At 39.6% G+C, this 22,099-nt stretch overlaps 1 protein-coding gene across 4 annotated transcripts in view; it reads right to left on the reverse strand.

Annotated features, from left to right (window-relative positions):
• Positions 1-490: 490 nt before the first annotated feature.
• LOC128695272 (protein tincar-like) overlaps positions 491-22,099 on the reverse strand; it is a 382,958-nt gene continuing 361,349 nt past the window's right edge. For 3 of the 4 annotated variants that reach the window (XR_011393371.1, XR_011393370.1, XR_011393369.1), the window contains exons 14-16: positions 10,560-11,431; positions 6,481-6,548; positions 491-2,104 (exon numbers count right to left, since the gene is read on the reverse strand). Coding sequence is in view for 1 of the 4 variants with exons in the window: in XM_070095591.1 (XP_069951692.1) it covers positions 6,526-6,548; positions 10,633-11,431 (822 nt within the window). In the remaining 3 variants the exon portion in view is untranslated. The remainder of the gene's footprint in view (positions 2,105-6,480; positions 6,549-10,559; positions 11,432-22,099) is intronic. The other variant, XM_070095591.1, reaches the window with a different exon arrangement.

The raw sequence follows: 22,099 nt of genomic DNA on the forward strand, positions 1-22,099 counted from the left end.
TCCTGCCTCCACTACGTCACTTGCTAGGCTATTGCACTTCCTGACGACTCTATGACTGAAGAAATATTTCCTAACAGTGTGTGTGTGTGTGTGTGTGTGTGTGTGTGTGTGTGTGTGTGTGTGTGTGTGTGTGTGTGTGTGTGTGTGTGTGTGTGTATGTGTGTGTATGTGTGTGTGTGTGTGTGTGTGTGTGTGTGTGTGTGTGTGTGTGTGTGTGTGTGTGTGTGTGTGTGTGTGTGTGTGTGTGTGTGTGTATGTGTGTGTGTGTGTGTGTGTGTGTGTGTGTGTGTGTGTGTGTGTGTGTGTGTGTGTGTGTGTTTGTGTGTGTGTGTGTGTGTGTGTGTTTACCTGGAGAGAGTTCCAGGGGTCAACGCCCCCGCGGCCCGGTCTGTGACCAGGCCTCCTGGTGGATCAGAGCCTGATCAACCAGGCTGTTACTGCTGGCTGCACGCAAACCAACGTACAAGCCACAGCCCAGCTGGTGTGTGTGTGTGTGTGTGTGTGTGTGTGTGTGTGTGTGTGTGTGTGTGTGTGTGTGTGCGCGCGCGTGCATGTGTGCGTGCATGTGTGCGTGCATGTGTGCGTGCATGTGTGCATGCATGTGTGCGTGCATGTGTGTGTGAATGTGTGTGTGCATGTGTGTGTGCATGTGTGTGTGCATGTGCGTAAGTGCATGTGTGTGTGTGTGCGTGCACGTGCGTAAGTGCATGTGTGCACATACATACTATGTAATATATATAACATAAATAAGTGATGATATTTGTCCTTTATTTACATTTTATGTAAATTAGGAGTATATTCATAACTGATATACTGTGATATCATCTTGGCTGGCAATATATCATCATAATTAGCAAATGTTTGAAGAAATCCACAAATGTCCAAAATTTGTCATGAAATTTTGAAATATCTGCCATTTTATTTTCATTAAAGAGTGGAAGAATTTTTGAGGGTATCAATTTCATCTAAATTTCTTTTTTTTTTTTTGGGTGTGGTGGGGGTATTCTATCACTAATATCAAGTATCAAAACATTTCAATGCCTTTTTTCCAGAAAAGTCCTTTAATCAAGCATTAACTGGCTCTCATCCCTGTATTGCTCTACACCTACTGTATTATACTGCAATACAAAGTGAAGAATTTATAATGGTTTTATATTGTAGAGCTGATTCTGTATACATCTTCACTGTGCCTTTTATAGCAAAATACCTGTACCTGCAGTGCCTTATTAATATGAAATGTATTTCTCTGGTACATCACATATGATTTGCATTGAGCCTAGTTTAGCAACCCAACACTGTAAGGCATCTAATATTTTTCACAGTTCACCATAAACAAATTATATTTGTAAATGGTTAAGATCAGTGAGAGAGATGCAGGTCTGTAGTGTATTGTTGGAGTCGATGATCATTTTAAGTGACAAGTGAGGTCTCCCATTACCTGCACTAGTATCAGTCCTTGTCCAGTGTGTACTGGGTTACACAAGGTCGCCACATTACCTGCATTAACATTAGCTGTCATCTAGTGTGTGCTGGGTTACAATGGTATCCACATTACCTGTACTAACATCAGCCCTTGTCCAATGGGTTACAAAATTTCTACAGCACCTGCGCCAGTGTTAGCCCGTCTAGTGTATGCTGGGTTACACAACCTCTCTGCAGTACCTGCAGTCAGCCCTCATCCAGTGTATGCTGGGTTACACGAACTCTTTGCAGTACCTGCAGTCAGCCCTCAGCCAGTGTGTGCTGGGTTACATGAGGTCTCTGCAGTACCTGCACTAATATCAGCCTTTGTCTAGTGTGTGCTGGGTTACAAGATATGTACCTCTTAACAAGTGTGGCTTGCCACGGGCCACTTCGTAAATGTTGATGCCACACTCCATTGAATCAACAGTGTGATTAATGTTAATCAGTGGTACTGTACACTGCAGACTACAGTTTGTGAAAGTTAACACAAGTCACTTTTAAGCTGTTTGTAACAGACTTTGTTCAGTTTTGGGCATTAACAAATCACTTTCCATAGATGCAATTTTCTAATCCAGCCTAGTTGATAATTTGTTGTAGTTGTGATGTAACCTTAGCTGCTCTTACGCCATCACTCCAGTCCCTGGAAACAACAGCAGAATATAAAGTAATTGATATACAAAATAATAAATGTAAATTCTTGCGACTGTGTTTTCTTTGATATGAGGCTGATTGCCTGTACTGTCTGAGACAAACAACTTTGTAAGATCTTATCACTCACTAGTTATAAGAACTTGTCTTTAACTGGCTGGAATGTGAACTAATTATATTACTGGGCATAAAATACCAAAGACAATCAATGTGGGCATGCAAATAATACCTGTATTTTCTTCAAAACAAAGTACTTGCATCTTGATTTTTTTTACAACTGTATATGTAGTGTATTCCAAAGACTGCATGCTAGCTACAGGGATCTCGCATCACCCCTCAAGTGATGTGCTGTGCTGTGCTTGTCTGAGATGCTCAGGCTTGTGTAATGATATAAGGTAGTGTATTGCATTTTGTAAATACAGAAACAAAGCTGTGCCTTAACCCCTTAACTGTCCAAACATTGATCAACGTTTTATTTTTCCTACCTCTAAATTTGGCCTGTGTGCAGTATTAAAAAAATTTGGGACCACTTAGTACCTTGTGGGAGCACCAGTTCAACTGAGCACCAGCTAGAGCAAATAGCATGGCAAACACCAGGGATTCACTGATGTCATGTCGTATTAATACTTCCCTTTTAAGAGGAAAGTGATGATGATCCAAAGTTTGGTGGCTTTGAGATGGATGTGGCCACAAGTGATCGAGGAAATATCAAAAACCTTGATAATAACCCATGTGCAATATTTTTGCAACATCCTTTCATTTTTGATACCACTGGTAATGTCATCCTGCCAGGTAAATAAAAAACCTATGCCCTATTTAAAGAGAAATGATTCGTCAGGCCAGCTGGCTGACTTGGTTTGGCTGTCTCTCCATCTGTATCTATCTATCTGTCTGTCTGTCTGTCTATCTCTGTCTCTCTCACAGGTACACATAAGTACAGTTATCATACATAGTGTAAATTACCTAGGATAACCCAAAAAAAAAAATCCAGTGCTATACACTGTGCTTGTAGATATAAGGCATAATAAGCATGACTGGCAAGTAATACGCATGTTCAGTTGATCAGGAATCAGACGTGACTGCATCGTGTGTAACAACTGTTGGTTCATGAGCCACTCTGAGACAGAGACAAGCAGACAGAAAGACAGACACACAGGCAGACAGAAAGACACACACACAGGTAGACAAAAAGACAGACAGACATGTTTATGTGTAACAGTGAAAACAAAGCCAGGAGTTCTCTGCAGCAATGCACGATTATCAAGTGTCAAACCACTGGTGCACTGTCAGCAGTTTAGTGACAGTCAGTCTTACACTATGCTTCAAGGAGTTTCATATATACTCCATCATATCTAAAACATCGCTGGGATCTACTTTGTAGTACTGTATATATTTCTAGACAATAGTAAATGACCAAGACAGATGAAAATGCTCACCTGTCAGTGTGTTTGTGACTATTTGAGTACAATTTTAGTACCTAATATTAGTGTCAGAGCAAAGATTGGCTATGAAATCACAAGAACTACTATAAATTGTAATTATCAGAACATAAAAATTATATAAAATAATATAAAAATGAGAAAAAAGGTATATCGGCAACACTTCTGCAAGTGGCAGGACTCCATGCTGCCATCAGGTGAGCATCCTGAGCCAACTTCGTGGGCTTATATCTCAGTAAGTACTGATCCTAAATTTTTTTTTATCTTATAATATGTAGAATAATGCCGTCTTATAATATGTAGAATAATGCCTATTTGGAGCCCTGGGTGAGCGAACGTAGATCTACACTTGGACAGTTAAGGGGTGAATTGATTGTTAATACAGAAGCAAGGCAATGTTAATCAGTTTACTGATTAACCCTTTGACTGTTTTGGTCATATATATACGTCTTACGAGGTACCGTGTTTGGCGTATATATACTCATAAATTTTATTGGCTTCAAATCAAGCAGGAGAAAGCTGGTAGGCCCACATGTGAGAGAATGGGTCTGTGTGGTCAGTGTGCACCATATAAAAAAAATCCTGCAGCATGCAGTGCATAATGAGAAAAAAAAAAACTGACCGTTTTTTTTAATTAAAATGCCGACTTTGTGGTCTATTTTCATATAGTATTTATGGTTGTATTCTCGTTTACTTGGTCTCATTTGATAGAATGGAAAACATATTATAGACACAGAGGTGATTTTAAATGATTTTACTATAAAAAGAACCTAGAAATGGAGCTCAAAAAAGGGGAAATGTTTGATTTTTGCTGATGTTCAAAAGTAAACAAATGATGTCATTGTCCAATAAATGTCCTACTAGCCATTCTAATATGCAGTCATGAATGGTTTGATGTTATTTATACAATTATTATAGTATTGCAGTAGTCTGCATAACAGTAAATCTTCTATTTTTTGTTTGAATAAAAATTCAAAATAGAAAGCAAGAGTAATATCAGAGGGGCCTGGAGACATGACTGATGAACAAAGAAAATGTTATTTTAGAGCCAGGAATGTCTGCATTGTTCATTCTGGACCTTATTTTGAACTTGTCATATTTTTTAATTTTCATGAAATTGGCCAAATTGCAAATTTCTGACCACATTATTGGGTAGTTGAAATCAGTAAATGGGCAGTTTCTTGTACTCAATCAATAGAAAAAATGGAGTTCTAAAGAAATAGCTACGAGTTTGGTCGACTGGAACAATGGAATTAGCCGAAAATAGGGCTCAAAGTGGGCGATATCACCGATTTGTAAATATTGCCGAGGTCGCTAACTTCACGAGAGCATAATTCCGTCAGTTTTCCATCAAATTTTGTTTTTTTGGTGTCATTACAATCGGGAAAAGATTCTCTATCATTTCATAAGAATTTTTTTTTTTTTTTTTTAAATTTTGCGACACCAGGAGACACCTCAGAATTGGGGGTTGCGACAGTCAAGGGGTTAACAGGATACATGCATAATAAAGATTACATGCTTCTCTTATATGGAAAAATATTCTGGATTAAAAATTTTTTGAATTGACATTCAAAATTTCTTATCTCAAAAAATTATGGATTTCAAAAGTCATTCATTTAAAATTTTGGGGGAAGGCAATCATTCATCCAAAACAAAACTAAAGATATTTTATAACATAAAATATGAGGCTTCATCTAGTGTTTAGAAAATTCTAAATTTTGGAGATCATTCGGAACTCAAAATTTTAGAAAGCATATCTTTCTATTCAGAAAATTTCAAATTAAACAGATTTGTCAAACTAGAGTTTTGGATATGATTCAGTTTCTTTTTTTTTAATTCTAGAGAATTCTGAATAATAAAAGAGCCTGATAAAAATGAATTAGTTTTTCAACTTTATAATGCAGACATTATGTAAAGTAAAAGGACACAAATGCAACTAATGTGACATTTTATTGTGGCAATGTTTTGCTCTCCAGGAGCTTTATCAAGCTGTTATGCTCCTGGAGAGTGAAACATTGCCACAATAAAATGTCACATTAGTTGCACTTGTGTCCTTTTACTTTACATATTGTCGGGAATTTTACCAACATTATTACAATGTAGACATTAACTAGAAAACATCTGTGTGTGTGTGTGTTGAAGTGTATTTAGTGCACTACTCATAACTAATACATGAAATAAATAAATAAAAAAAACTGACATACAAGATGGCTAACAGTGCAAGGTTTAATATTCAGGTTCCATTTATATTATAGTAAGGTGCATAAAGGGCTGTCAAGAATTCTTTGAGAGATGAAGAAGGCATGCACCCAGTGGATTAAGAGATAATTTAAAATAAAATAAGAAAATGAATATAAATGTGGAAAAGACAATTGCAACACTTTAATATAGTTAAGTAGAATATGAAACAACATGACTCCCCCATAAAATGAAGGTTAATATATTTCACTGATCAGCAGAATTATATTATGCTGTACTTGGATGGGAACCTTCAAATAAATATTGAAACTAATTATTAACAGTAGCCCTTAAATAGTGCATTAAAGAAAATGTGACATTTGTGAATTGAATGCTTGTCCGTCTATAGGTAATTTTTCCATTATTTTTTTTTAATTGCTGTATATAATAAAGAGAGATTGATGTGATAATATAATTTGTTAAATTCAGAACATAGTTACAGTACATTAATAAGGAAGATAATTGACAGGATAATAAAAATAAACACATAGGGGCACAAGGACTACATACTGATCATTGGACTTTCTGACAATAAACATTTTAAATTATATATTGTTCTGACATAACTGCATCAGTATTAGGTGACTGTCAGAGACTTCTCAGAAAAGGTGAAAGATAAGGAAGGGTGTTACAAGATACGCCACAGCACCAGAAGCTGTTCTGTTTATTGGCGGACTGAGGTACACCCTACCTTTCATCACCCAGTCTCCTGCTCCTCTGGGACACTCGCTTCCAATCATAATCTTACGGGCACATCAGCTGTCAGGAAATTTGAAAATGAGTCAATGTGATGGAGGTGTGTGGGGACGAGTGTGGGCCATGCCTGCACTTCCTCAAAGATCTACATCTCAACAGCACCTCTTGCACACAATGTGGTTCATGCCATCAAGATTTATTATCTTATCTTAATACAGTAAGTCCTCAACTTACAAACACACTGAGAATATTCTGTATTGTGTATTCATTATCATATCATTATTATACACAATACAGAAGGTCTCCAACGTGCTTGTAAGCTGAAGACTTCCTGTATTATGAATATTATACACAATTCAGGGGGTCCCCAATATGTTCACAAGTTGAGGACTTCCTGTACTTTGAATACCCTGAGTGACAAGCATACATAAGAATAAACACACACATACACATTCAGTGTACATCAACACCAATGCACAAACATTCCTATGCAAACGTACATGACATTTACAGGATTTAAGCTAGTTCTGATATTTTCTATATTCTATAAGACACAGTAACACTCATCAATAACCTGTGTTGTAAATAATTTTGATCATCCTACATTACTTATCACATCCACTTTGTACTGGTCAATACATCACAACTACTACAATACTGTACCTGTATTACTATTCTAAATCTAAATCTAGTACTTTTACTGGTATTTTATTGCCATTACTGCTAATCTAATTACTAAAAATACCTTGTAATTATAATGATAATAATGATACAAATTAGAATGATAGTAGGAAAAAAAACAAACTTTGCATGGTGAAATAATAATACAGTAATAATAATAATAATAATTAATAATAATAAATGATAATAATAATAATATTATTATTATTATATGTCTCAAAAAATATTTCCAATTTATCATTCATTCTAATCATATTTTTAATTTTTATCATTATAAAGGTGATGAACTTTCATATGATGATAATTTATGGACATCAGAATCAGTGGCGGCTCGTAACCCCAGTAATACCTATACTATCGTACCGTATGAAACTTCTGTTTTTAATAATTTTTTATCTCATTTCAACACAAAAAAATAAAAATTCACTTATAAATACATTGAAAACAACACACAACAGAGTTTCCCTGTAATATATTTGTCAGTTGCAAATTATTTTTGCGTAAGGTTGATGAAGTCATACGTCTGGCAGTGAACACCTGGGGGGACTGTAGCTTTGCAGCTCCTATGGACGAGCCGCCACTGATCAAAATGAGTATTAAGGTGAATGTGTGTGCTGTGACGAGGAAGTGCATTTCTTTATCAGTGAGGGTGGTAGCACAGTACACTACAGTACAGCCATGGGGATTAATTTCAAATAATATAAAGAAAGAACACTGATTAAATGATTTATTATACTTTAGATAAAAAATTAAGCAGTGTCAAAATCTTTCACTTTGTAATGTTTGTTCTGGATGAAATTTGTATGATACTCTACTTTAGAACATTTACAGAATATAACAATGTAACAATGCCTTAATTTATGTGTGTGTTTTAGAATTAAATAGTCTAAGATTCAGAATCAGTTTGCCAGAAATGCTTCATATGTATCTCTTTTCTGAATGCAAAAGATTGTATACTCTCATAACTGTATCCAAATGGTAACCAAACAAACTGTAAACCCAGTCCACAAATAACCCATAAATAGGAGAAACTTTTTTCTTGTTTTAAACAGGAGTTGTATCCCACCGAGGCAAGGTGACCTAAAAAGAAAAATGAAAGCTTTTTATGTTTAACTTAATGTATACAGGAAAAGGGGTTACTAGCCTTTTGGTCCCAGCATTTTAGTCACCTCTTATGACATGCATGGCTTACGGAGGAAGAATTCTGTTCCACTTCCTCATGGAGAAGAAACTTATGACTAGTTAATGATCTGTGGTGGGCCAAAACATCATCATAAGTTTCTTTCTCCTATGTGCAGCTTATTTGTGTATTGTTCCAGTCAAGGTATTGTGCCTATTTATTCTTTGTAAACTTAGTAACTGTAACTTCCATATACAGCAGGACTCCCATATCTGCAGGGGATACGTTCTGAGGACTTGCCATGGATGTGGAAACCGTGGATAGTAGCAAACCTTATATACAAGTCTTATACATATCTATTATAAAGTTTAACTGAGTCATGACAAGTCTTGTGCGAGTTATGACAAGAATTGTGCAAGTCATGACAAGACTTTTGTGATCCATGCTAAAACTTGTGAGAGACATGATAAGGCATGTGAGACATGATGAGAATCAAAATAAGACTTGTGAGATGCATAATAAACCTGTGAGAGACATGAGATGCAAGACATGATGAGACATGGGCGACATGATGAGACATGTGTTAGACAAGAACAATTTTCCCTCATGCAATTTCTTAAGAAAATGATGAGTAACCTAGAACTACCTAGTACTATCCCTAGAAAAACAAGAAAAGAGGCAATAGCAAATAAAGTGATGAAAATTAACACAAGAGACAAATAAGGTCCCAATTAGCAGGACACTCATGCAGTAGAATGAAGGTAGCAAGGTTATGGGATAGTGTTGTAATGGTTTTAAGTACATGGATTGTGTATTATGGGTTTCTTTCTGTGTTGGATGTGTTGTGATATAAAATGTCTATATGATTAATGCTACAGGGAAAGAGCTAAGCTGTTGTATCCCAGCTTTGATGTTTAATCTATTGTAAAGTTTTTATACTTTCCAGTAACTGGAAAGATTCTGGTGGTTGTAAGTGAACATATTTTGTATGTGAGTAAGGAGAGCTGGACGAAGTATTCGAGATGTAGCTCTGAGTTGCTACCTATGTTGTTTTACTCCCTATTGTATTTTTGTCAATGTATTTTGTCTTTAAATAAAGTATCTATAAAATATAGGGGGTGGTAGGAGAAAATAATTTTCAAACAGCTTCAGGGAGATCCTTGAGTTTTCTGTGCAGCAAATTTATACTTTTCTCTGAGGATGAGGGTCCCCAGGACAGTTCCAGAGGTGGTACCTCCCTATATTTATATACTATTATATATATATATATATATATATATATATATATATATATATATATATATATATATATATATTATAGATATTACCTGGAGTTTACCTGGAGAGAGTTTCGGGGGTCAACGCCCCTGCGGCCCGGTCTGTGACCAGGCCTCCTGGATATACATGTATTGTGTATTTTTATACATATATACTTCTAAGCTGTTGTATTCTGGGCACCTCTGCAAAAACAGTGATTATGTGTGAGTGAGGTGAAAGTGTTGAATGATGATGAAAGTATTTCCTTTTTGGGGATTTTCTTTCTCTTTGGGTCACCCTGCCTCGGTGGGAGACGGCCGACTTGTTGAAAAATATATATATATATGTGTGTGTGTGTGTGTGTGTGTGTGTGTGTGTGTGTGTGTGTGTGTGTGTGTGTGTGTGTGTGTATTTTTTTAATATATGTTTAATTTATTCATACATTTTGTGTGTGTGTGTGTGTGTGTGTGAACAGACTTGATACATTTAAGCTTAATGCTGGCTAAGAAATTAATTTTGAAAAAAGCGTTGTTTATGATTGTGTGTGTCTGCATACGATAATTTATGATAGGCACTAGAAACCAGAAATTTATTGCTGGCAAATAAGTGGGTTACTCAGTGCTAGGATGCTGTGATATGGCAGGTCATGAGACTGGAACAAGGCAAAGGAAAATGTGTGGCCTTAAGAGATACTGGGTCAACAGTGTTTGAGGTCAAAAGTGGATGATGCAGTGTAAAGAATATGTGGATGTGGCATGATGGAGTGTGGTGTGTGTATGTGGATGTGGCATGATAGTGTGTGGTGTGTATGTGGAAGTGGCATGATGGAGTGTAGTGTCTCAGTGGATGTGGCATAATGGAGTGTGTCTATGTGAATGTGGCATGATGGAGTGTGGTGTCTATGTGGGTGTGGCATGATGGAGTGTGGTGTCTATGTGGATGTGACATGGACAGCTGTGTTTGTGCTAGTATGTGTATTTGAGGGAGGCATGCGGGTGTGGGCATGAATGACTTACGGGCGTGAGAGTTAGTGGAGGGAGGGGGTGCGATAGGAGAGGGTGGGAGTAGGCGCCGGGTGCACACGGGTACCTGGCGGCTTGACGGCGGGCACAGAGAAGTAGCGCGAGTCGATGTGGCCCGGCTGGTGGAAGCCCTTGGGGGGCACAACCCCGGCGATGGTAGCATGCTTGGCGTCGGCTGCAGGCAGCCGTCGTGCACGGAGTCCATGCGCCGCCACGGTCTGGGACTTGGTGGCGGCATATGGATTTCCTTTCAAAACTGCTCTTGGTAGTTGAGGCTCTGTGAAAGTGCTAAAGGAGGAGCCAGAACGTTCATAAGGAGGCGTGTCAGGCTCAACGGCAGTGACTGAGCTCCGTCGCTTGATCACCACTGGTGTGGAAGCGTCACTGTAAACAGGCTCAGAAGCCACAAATTTAGAGGGTGGCAGGAAGCCATAGCCTCCACCTACCACTTCAATATTCAAGCGTCCTGTCTTGCCTTGCACAGTGTTAGCAGTAGTAGTGGTGGTAGTTGGGGCAGTGCCATGATTTGAAGGAGGTACGGTAGGAGGCACAGCACCCCTCTGCAAGGAGAGGCTCTTAACACAGGACTCAGGAGGTGGTGGAGGAGGCTGTGTTCGGCACAGATCATCCACACTGGAGCAGCGAGGAGGTCCCGCCGCTGGGATAGGCACACAGCTTTCTGACCCTGAGGATCCTGATTTAGAGTGCGAGGCTGAGGATGAGGAATAGGATGCCTGGGAGTGAATGCCAGAGTCGCAACGCTTATCAGGTGGGCTGACGGAGGAGGCGGTGGAGGAGGAATCGGAGTTACGTGGCACCTCCCCCATCACCACTGCAGAGTCCCCACTACGGCCTGGGCTGCTCTCCTGCAGACATACACCATGTAGTAGTAGTAGTAGTAGTAGTAGTAGTAGTAGTAGTAGTAGTAGTAATAGTAGTAGTAATAATAGTAGTAGTAGTAGTAATAGTAGTAGTAGTAGTAGTAATAGTAGTAGTAATAGTAGTAGTAGTAATAGTAGTAGTAATAGTAGTAGTAGTAATAGTAGTAATAGTAGTAATAGTAGTAGTAATAGTAGTAATAGTAGTAATAGTAGTAGTAGTAGTAGTAATAGTAATAGTAGTAGTAGTAGTATAGTAGTAGTATAGTAGTAGTAATAGTAGTAGTATAGTAGTAATAGTAGTAGTATAGTAGTAGTAGTACTAGTAGTAGTAGCTAAAGCACAAGTAGAAGTAGCTGAAGCATATGTAGTAGTAGTAGTAACAGCAGAAGCAACAAAAACAACAGTAGTAGTAGTAGTAATAATAATGCTGTAGCAGCAGCAGCAAGAACAAGAGCAGCAGAATCAACAGCAGAATTAGTTGTTGCAGTATGTAGCAGTAGAAGTGTCTAGTAGTAACAGCAAAGATAATTACAGTAGTAATAGTAACAGTAGTAGTAACAGCAGCAGTAGTATTGTCTAGTAGAAATAGTCAAGATTATAACAGTAGTAAAGTAGTAGTAGTAATAGTATTGACAATAGTAACAGTAGTAACAACAACAGCAGTAGTAAAATTAACTGTAGCAGCATTAGTTGTAGCAGAAGCAGCAGTGATAATAGTAATGACAATATTAATAACAATAATAATAATAATAATAATAATAATAATAATAATAATAGCAGCAGCAGCAGCATTATAGTAGTAGGAGCAGCAGCAGTAGCAATAATAGCAACAGCTAGTAAAATTAGAACTAGTAGTCACCTTAAGAAGTGTAGTAATAAGAATAGTAGTAGTAGTAGCAGCAATGGTGGTAACAGTTAAAAAAATGAAGTTAGATTATTATTAGTAGTATTAGTAAAAAGAACGTAGTAATAATGGAAGTACAGTAGCAGTGGTAAGAGCCCAGTAATAATAGCAACAGCAGCAGCAGCAGCAGGAGCTGTAGCAGCAGCAGCAGCAGGAGCTGTAGCAGCAGCAGAAGCTGTAGCAGCAGGAGCTACAGCAGCAGCAGCTGCTATAGCTCCTGCTATAATAATAATAATAATAGGTGGAAGAGAAGGAACAAAAATAGCAATAGTATTTATTGTCTTTTGGGTATTATTACATATTATTATAATGCTTATAATAATAATAATAATAATAGTAAAAGTAAGGGTAGAAGCAGTAGTAGTAATGGTAGTAGTAGATTTAATGGTGATGTAAAAGTTGCACTAGGAAAGTATCAATATTGGTAATGTTTGAGATTAATAATGGTAGTAGTAGATGATGTAGCAGCTGCAGTATCAATATTGATAATGTTACTGTGATAGCAGTGGCATTTACAGAACTAGTAATAACTCTTATTAATAGTGTTAGCAGTGGGGGCTACAACTGTACTAACAACTGTACCATAAGAGTATAATATAAGAGGCTGAGGCTATATTAAAATCAGCAGTTGTTGGTTCATAGTTGTAGTAATGCTAGTACGCTACTGTTTGTAATACCAGGTGTAGTGGTCGTACTAACACTAGTATTCTACTAGTAACAGCTTTGTAATACTGTAGTAGTTGTAGTACGTTGTTAATGTAAATAGGTGCAGTAGTAGTTCTAGGCTTGTAGCAGTAATATTAGTGCTTGTAGCAGTTGTATTATTACTACTTGTAGTAGCAATAGCGGAAGTATTAATAGCCTCGATAGTAATCTAGTGGCAGAAGGAATAGTATAATAAAACTATCATTCTTTTGTAGTAGTAGCTGTAGTTGAAACAGTACTAAGAGTAAAAGTAACACTAGATGTAATAGAAGGAATACATAGTAGTAATATAGTAGTAAAAGTAGGAATCTCAGAAGTATTAACTGAAATCATTGTTTTATGAAGCAGGTGCAGATAAATGCTCATTAATGCTGAAAAAAAATGGATATGAATCAACTAAATATAAATCTGCAGAACAACTAAATATAAATCTGCAGAATAATAAATGCTGAAAAGTATGGCACTGATAAATACAATAAATTAAATATATTGTAAAACAATATGTTTTTTCAGTAAAACAAAACAAAAAATACATTTATTTGAGGGGAAACTTTTTAGACACATAGCTAATTTATCCATGAATAACACTATCAAAGGTTTTATGAATCTAAACATTAAATAATAACAATACATAATGAGAATCTGCCGACTCTTCTAAATAAATATTAATACGTACATATAGTACATATATAGCATAACTCACAAAACTGTAATGATATCACAGAATGGGCGAAGTGTGAATGCATGGTAAGTTATTCCTAAAGCTCAGAGACCAGCATGTTAGCCACTGCACCATACTGCCTTGATTTGTTTGCAATTTTGCTATTATGATTCTGTCAGTCACTGTACATGTATTGACATAATTGTAAACAATGCATTGAAAGGAGCCAGGTTCAAATCCAAGCCATGAGTTTGAATCTCCACTCTATTCAGTGCATTGTATATAGTATATACATGTATAAATGTAGGGCGTAATGACAGTAGTTTGTTGGACTATGTATTGGTAGATAAAAGACTGTTGGGTAGACTTCACTAGGAGCCACAGATATATCAGGTCACTTTTTAGTTGTAGCTACAGTGAGAGTAAAAGGTAGATGGGATAAACAAATAACCCGCACATAAAGGGGTGGGCCGGTGGCCTGGTGGCTAAAGCTCCCGCTTCACACACGGAGGGCCCGGGTTCGATTCCCGGCGGGTGGAAACATTCGACACGTTTCCTTACACCTGTTGTCCTGTTCATCTAGCAGCAAATAGGTACCTGGGTGTTAGTCGACTGGTGTGGGTCGCATCCTGGGCGACAAGATTAAGGACCCCAATGGAAATAAGTTAGACAGTCCTCGATGATGCACTGACTTTCTTGGGTTATCCTGGGTGGCTAACCCTCCGGGGTTAAAAATCCGAACGAAATCTTATCTTATCTTAAAGGAGAGAAGCTTACAACGACGTTTCGGTCCGACTTTGTAAATGGTCCAAGTCGGACCAAAACGTAGTCGTAAGCTTCTCTCTTTTATGTGCGGGTTATTTGTGTATCGTTCCAGTCACGGTATTGTGCCTTTTTTTGTTATTTATAGATGGGATACAAGGAAAATGGAAGCAGCAGGTGAGAGAGAGAGGTGAAGGTTTATAAGCTAAAGAAGGAGGCAGTTAGGGTAAGATATAAACAACTATTGGAGGATAGATGGACTAGTGAGAGTATAGGCAATGGGGTAGGTTTAAGAATGTAGTGGTAGAGTGTTCAGCAGAAGTTTGTGGTTACAGGAAAGTGGGTGTGGGAGAGAAGAAGAGCGATCGGCAGAATGATGATGTAGAGTAGTGAGAGAAAAAGTTAGCATATGAGAGGTTTTTACAAAGCAGAAGTAATGCAAGGAGGAAGGAGCATATGGAGAGGAAAAGAAAGGTTAAGAATGTGGTGAAGCAATGTAAAAAGAGAGCAAATGAGAGAGTGGGTGAGATGTTATCAACAAATTTTACTGAGAATAAGAAAAAGTTTTGGAGTGAGATTAATAAGTTTACCTGGAGTTTACCTGGAGAGAGTTCCGGGGGTCAACGCCCCCGCGGCCCGGTCTGTGACCAGGCCTCCTGGTGGATCAGAGCCTGATCAACCAGGCTGTTGCTGCTGGCTGCATGCAAACCAACGTACGAGCCACAGCCCGGCTGGTCAGGAACCGACTTTAGGTGCTTGTCCAGTGCCAGCTTGAAGACTGCCAGGGGTCTGTTGGTAATCCCCCTTATGTATGCTGGGAGGCAGTTGAACAGTCTCGGGCCCCTGACACTTATTGTATGGTCTCTTAACGTGCTAGTGACACCCCTGCTTTTCATTGGGGGGAAGTTGCATCGTCTGCCAAGTCTTTTGCTTTCGTAGTGAGTGATTTTCGTGTGCAAGTTCGGTACTATTCCCTCTAGGATTTTCCAGGTGTATATAATCATGTATCTCTCCCTCCTGCGTTCCAGGGAATACAGGTTTAGGAACCTCAAGCGCTCCCAATAATTGAGGTGTTTTATCTCCGTTATGCGCGCCGTGAAGGTTCTCTGTACATTTTCTAGGTCAGCAATTTCACCTGCCTTGAAAGGTGCTGTTAGTGTGCAGCAATATTCCAGCCTAGATAGAACAAGTGACCTGAAGAGTGTCATCATGGGCTTGGCCTCCCTAGTTTTGAAGGTTCTCATTATCCATCCTGTCATTTTTCTAGCAGATGCGATTGATACAATGTTATGGTCCTTGAAGGCGAGATCCTCCGACATGATCACTCCCAGGTCTTTGACGTTGGTGTTTCGCTCTATTTTGTGGCCAGAATTTGTTTTGTACTCTGATGAAGATTTAATTTCCTCGTGTTTACCATATCTCAGTAATTGAAATTTCTCGTCGTTGAACTTCATATTGTTTTCTGCAGCCCACTGAAAGATTTGGTTGATGTCCGCCTGGAGCCTTGCAGTGTCTGCAATGGAAGACACTGTCATGCAGATTCGGGTGTCATCTGCAAAGGAAGACACGGTGCTGTGGCTGACATCCTTGTCTATGTCGGATATAAGGATGAGGAACAAGATGGGAGCGAGTACTGTGCCTTGTGGAACAGAGCTTTTCACCGTAGCTGCCTCGGACTTTACTCTGTTGACGACTCTCTGTGTTCTGTTAGTGAGGAAATTATAGATCCATCGACCGACTTTTCCTGTTATTCCTTTAGCACGCATTTTGTGCGCTATTACGCCATGGTCACACTTGTCGAAGGCTTTTGCAAAGTCTGTATATATTACGTCTGCATTCTTTTTGTCTTCTAGTGCATTTAGGACCTTGTCGTAGTGATCCAATAGTTGAGACAGACAGGAGCGACCTGTTCTAAACCCATGTTGCCCTGGGTTGCATAACTGATGGGTTTCTAGATGGGTGGTGATCTTGCTTCTTAGGACCCTTTCAAAGATTTTTATGATATGGGATGTTAGTGCTATTGGTCTGTAGTTCTTTGCTGTTGCTTTACTGCCCCCTTTGTGGAGTGGGGCTATGTCTGTTGTTTTTAGTAACTGTGGGACGACCCCCGTGTCCATGCTCCCTCTCCATAGGATGGAAAAGGCTCGTGATAGGGGCTTCTTGCAGTTCTTGATGAACACGGAGTTCCACGAGTCTTGCCCTGGGGCAGAGTGCATGGGCATGTCATTTATCGCCTGTTCGAAGTCATTTGGCGTCAGGATAACATCGGATAGGCTTGTGTTAATCAAATTTTGTGGCTCTCTCATAAAAAATTCATTTTGATCTTCGACTCTCAGTCTGGCTAGCGGCTTGCTAAAAACTGAGTCATATTGGGACTTGAGTAGCTCACTCATTTCCTTGCTGTCATCTGTGTAGGACCCATCTTATTTAAGTAGGGGCCCAATACTGGACATTGTTCTCGACTTTGATTTGGCATAGGAGAAGAAATACTTTGGGTTTCTTTCGATTTCATTTATGGCTTTTGGTTCTTCCCGCGATTCCTGACTCCTATAAGATTCCTTTAGCTTAAGTTCGATGCTTGCTATTTCTCTGACCAGTGTCTCCCTACGCATTTCAGATATATTGACCTCTTTTAGCCGCTCTGTTATTTTTTTCCGTCGCCTGTAAAGGGAGCGCCTGTCTCTTTCTATTTTACATCTGCTCCTCCTTTTTCTTAGAGGAATAAGCCTTGTGCATACATGGAGTGCCACCAAGTTAATCTGTTCTAGGCATAAGTTGGGGTCTGTGTTGCTTAGTATATCTTCCCAGCTTATATTGGTTAGGACTTGGTTTACTTGGTCCCACTTTATGTTTTTGTTATTGAAGTTGAATTTGGTGAATGCTCCCTCATGACTAGTCTCATTACGTCGGTCTGGGGCTCCACGCATACATGTCTGAACCTCAATTATGTTGTGATCTGAGTACTGTATATTGTTTTTGATATGGTGACATTTCTTATCAGATCATCATTGTTAGTGAAGATGAGGTCTAGTGTATTCTCCAGTCTAGTAGGCTCTATTATTTGCTGGTTTAAATTGAATTTTGTGCAGAGATTTAAAAGCTCGTGTGAGTGTGAGCTTTCATCAGAGCTACCTCCTGGTGTTATTACTGCAACAATATTATTTGCTATATTCCTCCATTTTAGGTGCCTTAAGTTGAAATCCCCCAGGAGCAAGATGTTGGGTGCAGGAGCTGGACAGAGGTCAATTTTTAACAGCTGTTCCTGGAATTGCTGGGATGTTGCATCCGGAGGCTTGTAGACTACCACAATGACTAGGTTTTGGTTCTCGACCTTTACTGCTAAAACTTCCACTACATCATTTGAGGCATTAAGCAGTTCTGTGCATGCAATGTGCAGGCCAACCCCCCCCTTTTGCCTGTTCACTCTGTCACATCTGTATATGTTGTAACCTGGGATCCATATTTCGTTGTCCAAGTGATCCTTTATGTGGGTCTCAGTGAAAGCCGCGAACATTGCCTTTGCCTCTGCAAGCAGTCCATGGATGAAAGGTATTTTGTTGTTTGTTGCTGGCTTTAGACCCTGTATATTTGCAAAGAAGAATGTCATTGGACTGGTGGTAATGTTGGTACTGGGGGGGATTTTTTTTCCGGCATTAGTACATATCTGTATCTGTTGGTTTGGAGTGGAGGCCATCGATTGTGGTTCCACTCCAGGAATGACTGGATTTGGTGTACGATTTCTGCCATTTCCTGCCAGTTTTTTTTCCTTCCTGGCACTAAAAAACCTCTCCCTCTTGAGTGGCTGTGGCTACCCAGGTTTTCCCATGGCCTGGATGTTTTGTATCTTTTTGTCCCCTTTAGATGGTGTGCCTGGTAATTTAAGTTATAGCACAGTCTTTCCTGTACTGAAGAGGTACACAGTTCAGGGTGAAAAAGCTTACAGGATGGGAGTTTGCATTTTCCTGTTGTCATATGGGCATGACATTTTCTAGGGTGGTCATAGTTGCACGTCCCGTCTGTTTTTCCAGATTTCCCATGCCTGCAGATACCAAGTGCATAGTATGTGCACAGGCTTGGTTTCCATTTGCCTTGGGTTTCTGTGACTATATTCCCTGTTGGTGCATGTTTCCCTGTGTTATTCCTATCCTCCCTAGCACCAACAATGGAGCTCCCACCAGTTGTTTTTGGTAATATATCCTCACTATTGCTAGTGGAGTCCTCTTGTTTGCTATTTCCTGTGGTATTTCTAGTTTGCAATATTGGTTTTATCTTATCTTTGACTACACTTGCTTCCCTACTATGGCTCCTGTCCCCTATAAGGTCATTTATATGTATTCCTTCCTGCGTATAATTCCCGACTACCTGGACAAAATCTCCAGCTTCACCATTACTGTCTCCCAGGGCAGCACCTCCAGCTTCACCATTACTGTCTCCCAGGACAGCACTATCAGCCCCACATTTACTGACAACCAGGACATCACCTCCAGCCTTACAGTTTCTGACTACATGGCCAGTATCAAGGGCAGTACCATTCAGCCCAGACTTTTTATGTTCCCATCTGTTGTAGAAAGCTTCCAGGTTGTCTATGAAAGCAGCTTTGATGTTATCCTCTTTTAATACCCTTGTGATTTTAGTCCACAGATTTATCTCATTTGGGCATACCCAAAAACACTTCCCTGTTTTAATACTGCTTGTAGCTAGTTCTTGGATATCTGCACAAGGGGCGTGACACCAATTTCCACAAAAATGACAGTTTATCCATGTGGAAGCCCGTTTGTTTGATTGACCGCAGACTACACAGAGCTTCATAATGATTTGAATGGTTGATTTACTGTAATTCTACTAGCAACCTCTTGAATATTCTGTTAATAACCTCCTTAAATGAAGCTCTAGCTATTTGTATTTCTATTTCTAACTGTACTTGTATATTGGACAGCTTACCATGTACGTTCCCAATTTATATTTATTGTTTGTGTTTGATAAGGGCGCCTACAACCCCATCTGTTTACAGTCTGCTTTATTGTCCAACGAATTCGTTTGAAACCAGTCAAGGGTTCGGACCAGTCAAGGGTTCGGACCAGTCAAGGATTCGGACCAGTCGAGGGTTCGAACCAGTCGATCTGATCTGATCAGTGGGTCACTTATTTAAAACATACTGGTCGGTGATTTGGGCTAACACATGAAGGATCTACTGGAAATTATCTACCCGAGTAATATGTGATTTGAGTGATACAAAAGTATAACTTGCGTGTTGAAGAACCGGTGATTTCTGGCAGCTCCTAAGTTGAAGAAGCCTAGGGAACAAATGGTTTTGATTGTTGAAAATAGGAAAGGAGAGTTATTAAATGGAGAGTAGAGGTATCAGGAAGATGGAAGGAATATTTTTGAGGCATTGTTAAATGTTGATGAAGATAGGGAAGCTGTGATTTTTGTGTATAGGGCAAGGAGGAATAACATCTTGTAGGAGTAAGGAGGAGCGAGTTGTGAGTGTGGAGGAAGTTTGTGATGCAGTGGGTAGAATGAAAGTGGGTAAAGCAGCTGGTATTGATGGGATAAAGACAGAAGTGTTAAAAGCAAGTGGGGATATAGTTTTGGAGTGGTTGGTGCTTTTATTTAATAAATATATGGAAGAGGGTAAGGTACCTAGGGATTGGCAGAGAGCATGCATAGTTCCTTTGTATAAAGGCAAAGGGGACAAAAGAGAATGCAAAAATTATTGGGGAATAAGTCTGTTGAGTATACACTTGGTAAAGTGTATGGTAGAGTTATTATTGAAAGAATTAAGTGTAAGACAGAGAGTAGGATAGCAGATGAACAAGGAGAGTTTTTACGAGGATAGTGAAGCTTAGGTTAGGTTAGGTTAGGAGAGAGGGGGATTATTTCCCAGTAAAAGTAGGCCTTAGACAAGGATGTGTGATGTCACCATGGCTGTTCAATATATTTATAGATGGGGTTGTAAGAGAAGTGAATGCTCGGGTGTTGGCAAAAGATGTGGGATTAAAAGATAAAGTATCTAACACAAAGTGGGAGTTGTCACAGTTGCTCTTTGCTGATGACACTGCTTTTGGGAGATTCTGAAGAGAAGTTGCAGAGGTTGGTGGATGAGTTTGGTAGGGCATGTAAAAGAAGAAAATTGAAAGTGAATACGTATAAGAAAGAGTAAGGTGATGAGGATAAAAAAAATTAGGTAACAAAAGATTGGGTATCAGGTTGGAGGGAGAGAGTATGGAGGAGGTGAGTGTATTCAGATATTTAGGAGTGGATGTGTCAGCAGTTGGGTCTATGAAAGATGAGGTGAATCATAGAATTGACGAGGGAAAAAAGGCGAGTGGTGCACTGAGGAGTCTGTGCAGACAAAGAACTTTGTCCATGGAAGCAAAGAGTGTAATGTATGAGGGTACAGTTATGCCAACGCTCTTATATGGGTATGAAGCATGGGTGGTGAATGTTGCAACAAGGAGAAGGCTGGAGGCAGAGGAGATGTCGTGTCTGAGGGCATCGTGTGGTGTGAATATAATGCAGAGGATTCGTAGTTTAGAAATTAGGAGGTGTGGGATTACTAAAGCTATTATACAGAGGGCTGAGGAGGGGTTGTTGAGGTGGTTCAGACATGTAAAGAGGATGGAACAAAATAGAATGACTTCAAGTGTGTATAAATCAGTAGTGGAGGGAAGGTAGGGTAGAGGTCGGCGTAGGAAAGGTTGGAGGTTTTGTATGCGAGGGGCTTGGACTTCCAGCAAGCATGCGTGATCATGTTAGACAGGAGTGAATGGAGACAAATGGTTTTTAGGACTTGACGTGCTGTTGGAGTGTGAGTATGGTAATATTTATGAAGGGATTCAGGGAAATAGGCAGGCCAGACTTGAGTCCTGGAGATGGGAAGTACAGTGCCTGTACTGTAACTGTAGTGTATGTGTGCCTCTGGCAAGACAGTGATGGAGTGGAGTGAATGATGGTGGGAGTTTGTGGGAAGTGGCTGTGTTAATAAATAAAAAAATGTATACATGTCACTTAAATTAACAAATACAGTATACTATATTTGTAAGTGAATACAGTATACATTACAGTACTATACAGCAATGGAAGACACATTCTGATTATTGCATCCCATACCTGGAGTTTACCTGGAGAGAGTTCCGGAGGTCAACGCCCCTGCGGCCCGGTCTGTGACCAGGCCTCCTGGTGGATCATAGCCTGATCAACCAGGCTGTTACTGCTGGCTGCACGCAAACCAACGTACGAGCCACAGCCCGGCTGGTCAGGAACCGACTTTAGGGGCTTGTCCAGTGCCAGCTTGAAGACTGCCAGGGGTCTGTTGGTAATCCCCCTTATGTATGCTGGGAGGCAGTTGAACAGTCTCGGGCCCCTGACACTTATTGTATGGTCTCTTAACATGCTAGTGACACCCCTGCTTTTCATTGGGGGGATGTTGCATCGTCTGCCAAGTCTTTTGCTTTCGTAGTGAGTGATTTTCGTGTGCAAGTTCAGTACTAATCCCTCTAGGATTTTCCAGGTGTATATAATCATGTATCTCTCCCGCCTGCATTCCAGGGAATACAGGTTCAGGAACCTCAAGTGCTCCCAGTAATTGAGGTGTTTTATCTCCATTATGTGTGCCGTG

The sequence above is a fragment of the Cherax quadricarinatus genome, chromosome 50 (assembly GCF_038502225.1).
Source record: "Cherax quadricarinatus isolate ZL_2023a chromosome 50, ASM3850222v1, whole genome shotgun sequence".
Taxonomy (NCBI): Eukaryota; Metazoa; Arthropoda; class Malacostraca; order Decapoda; family Parastacidae; genus Cherax; species Cherax quadricarinatus.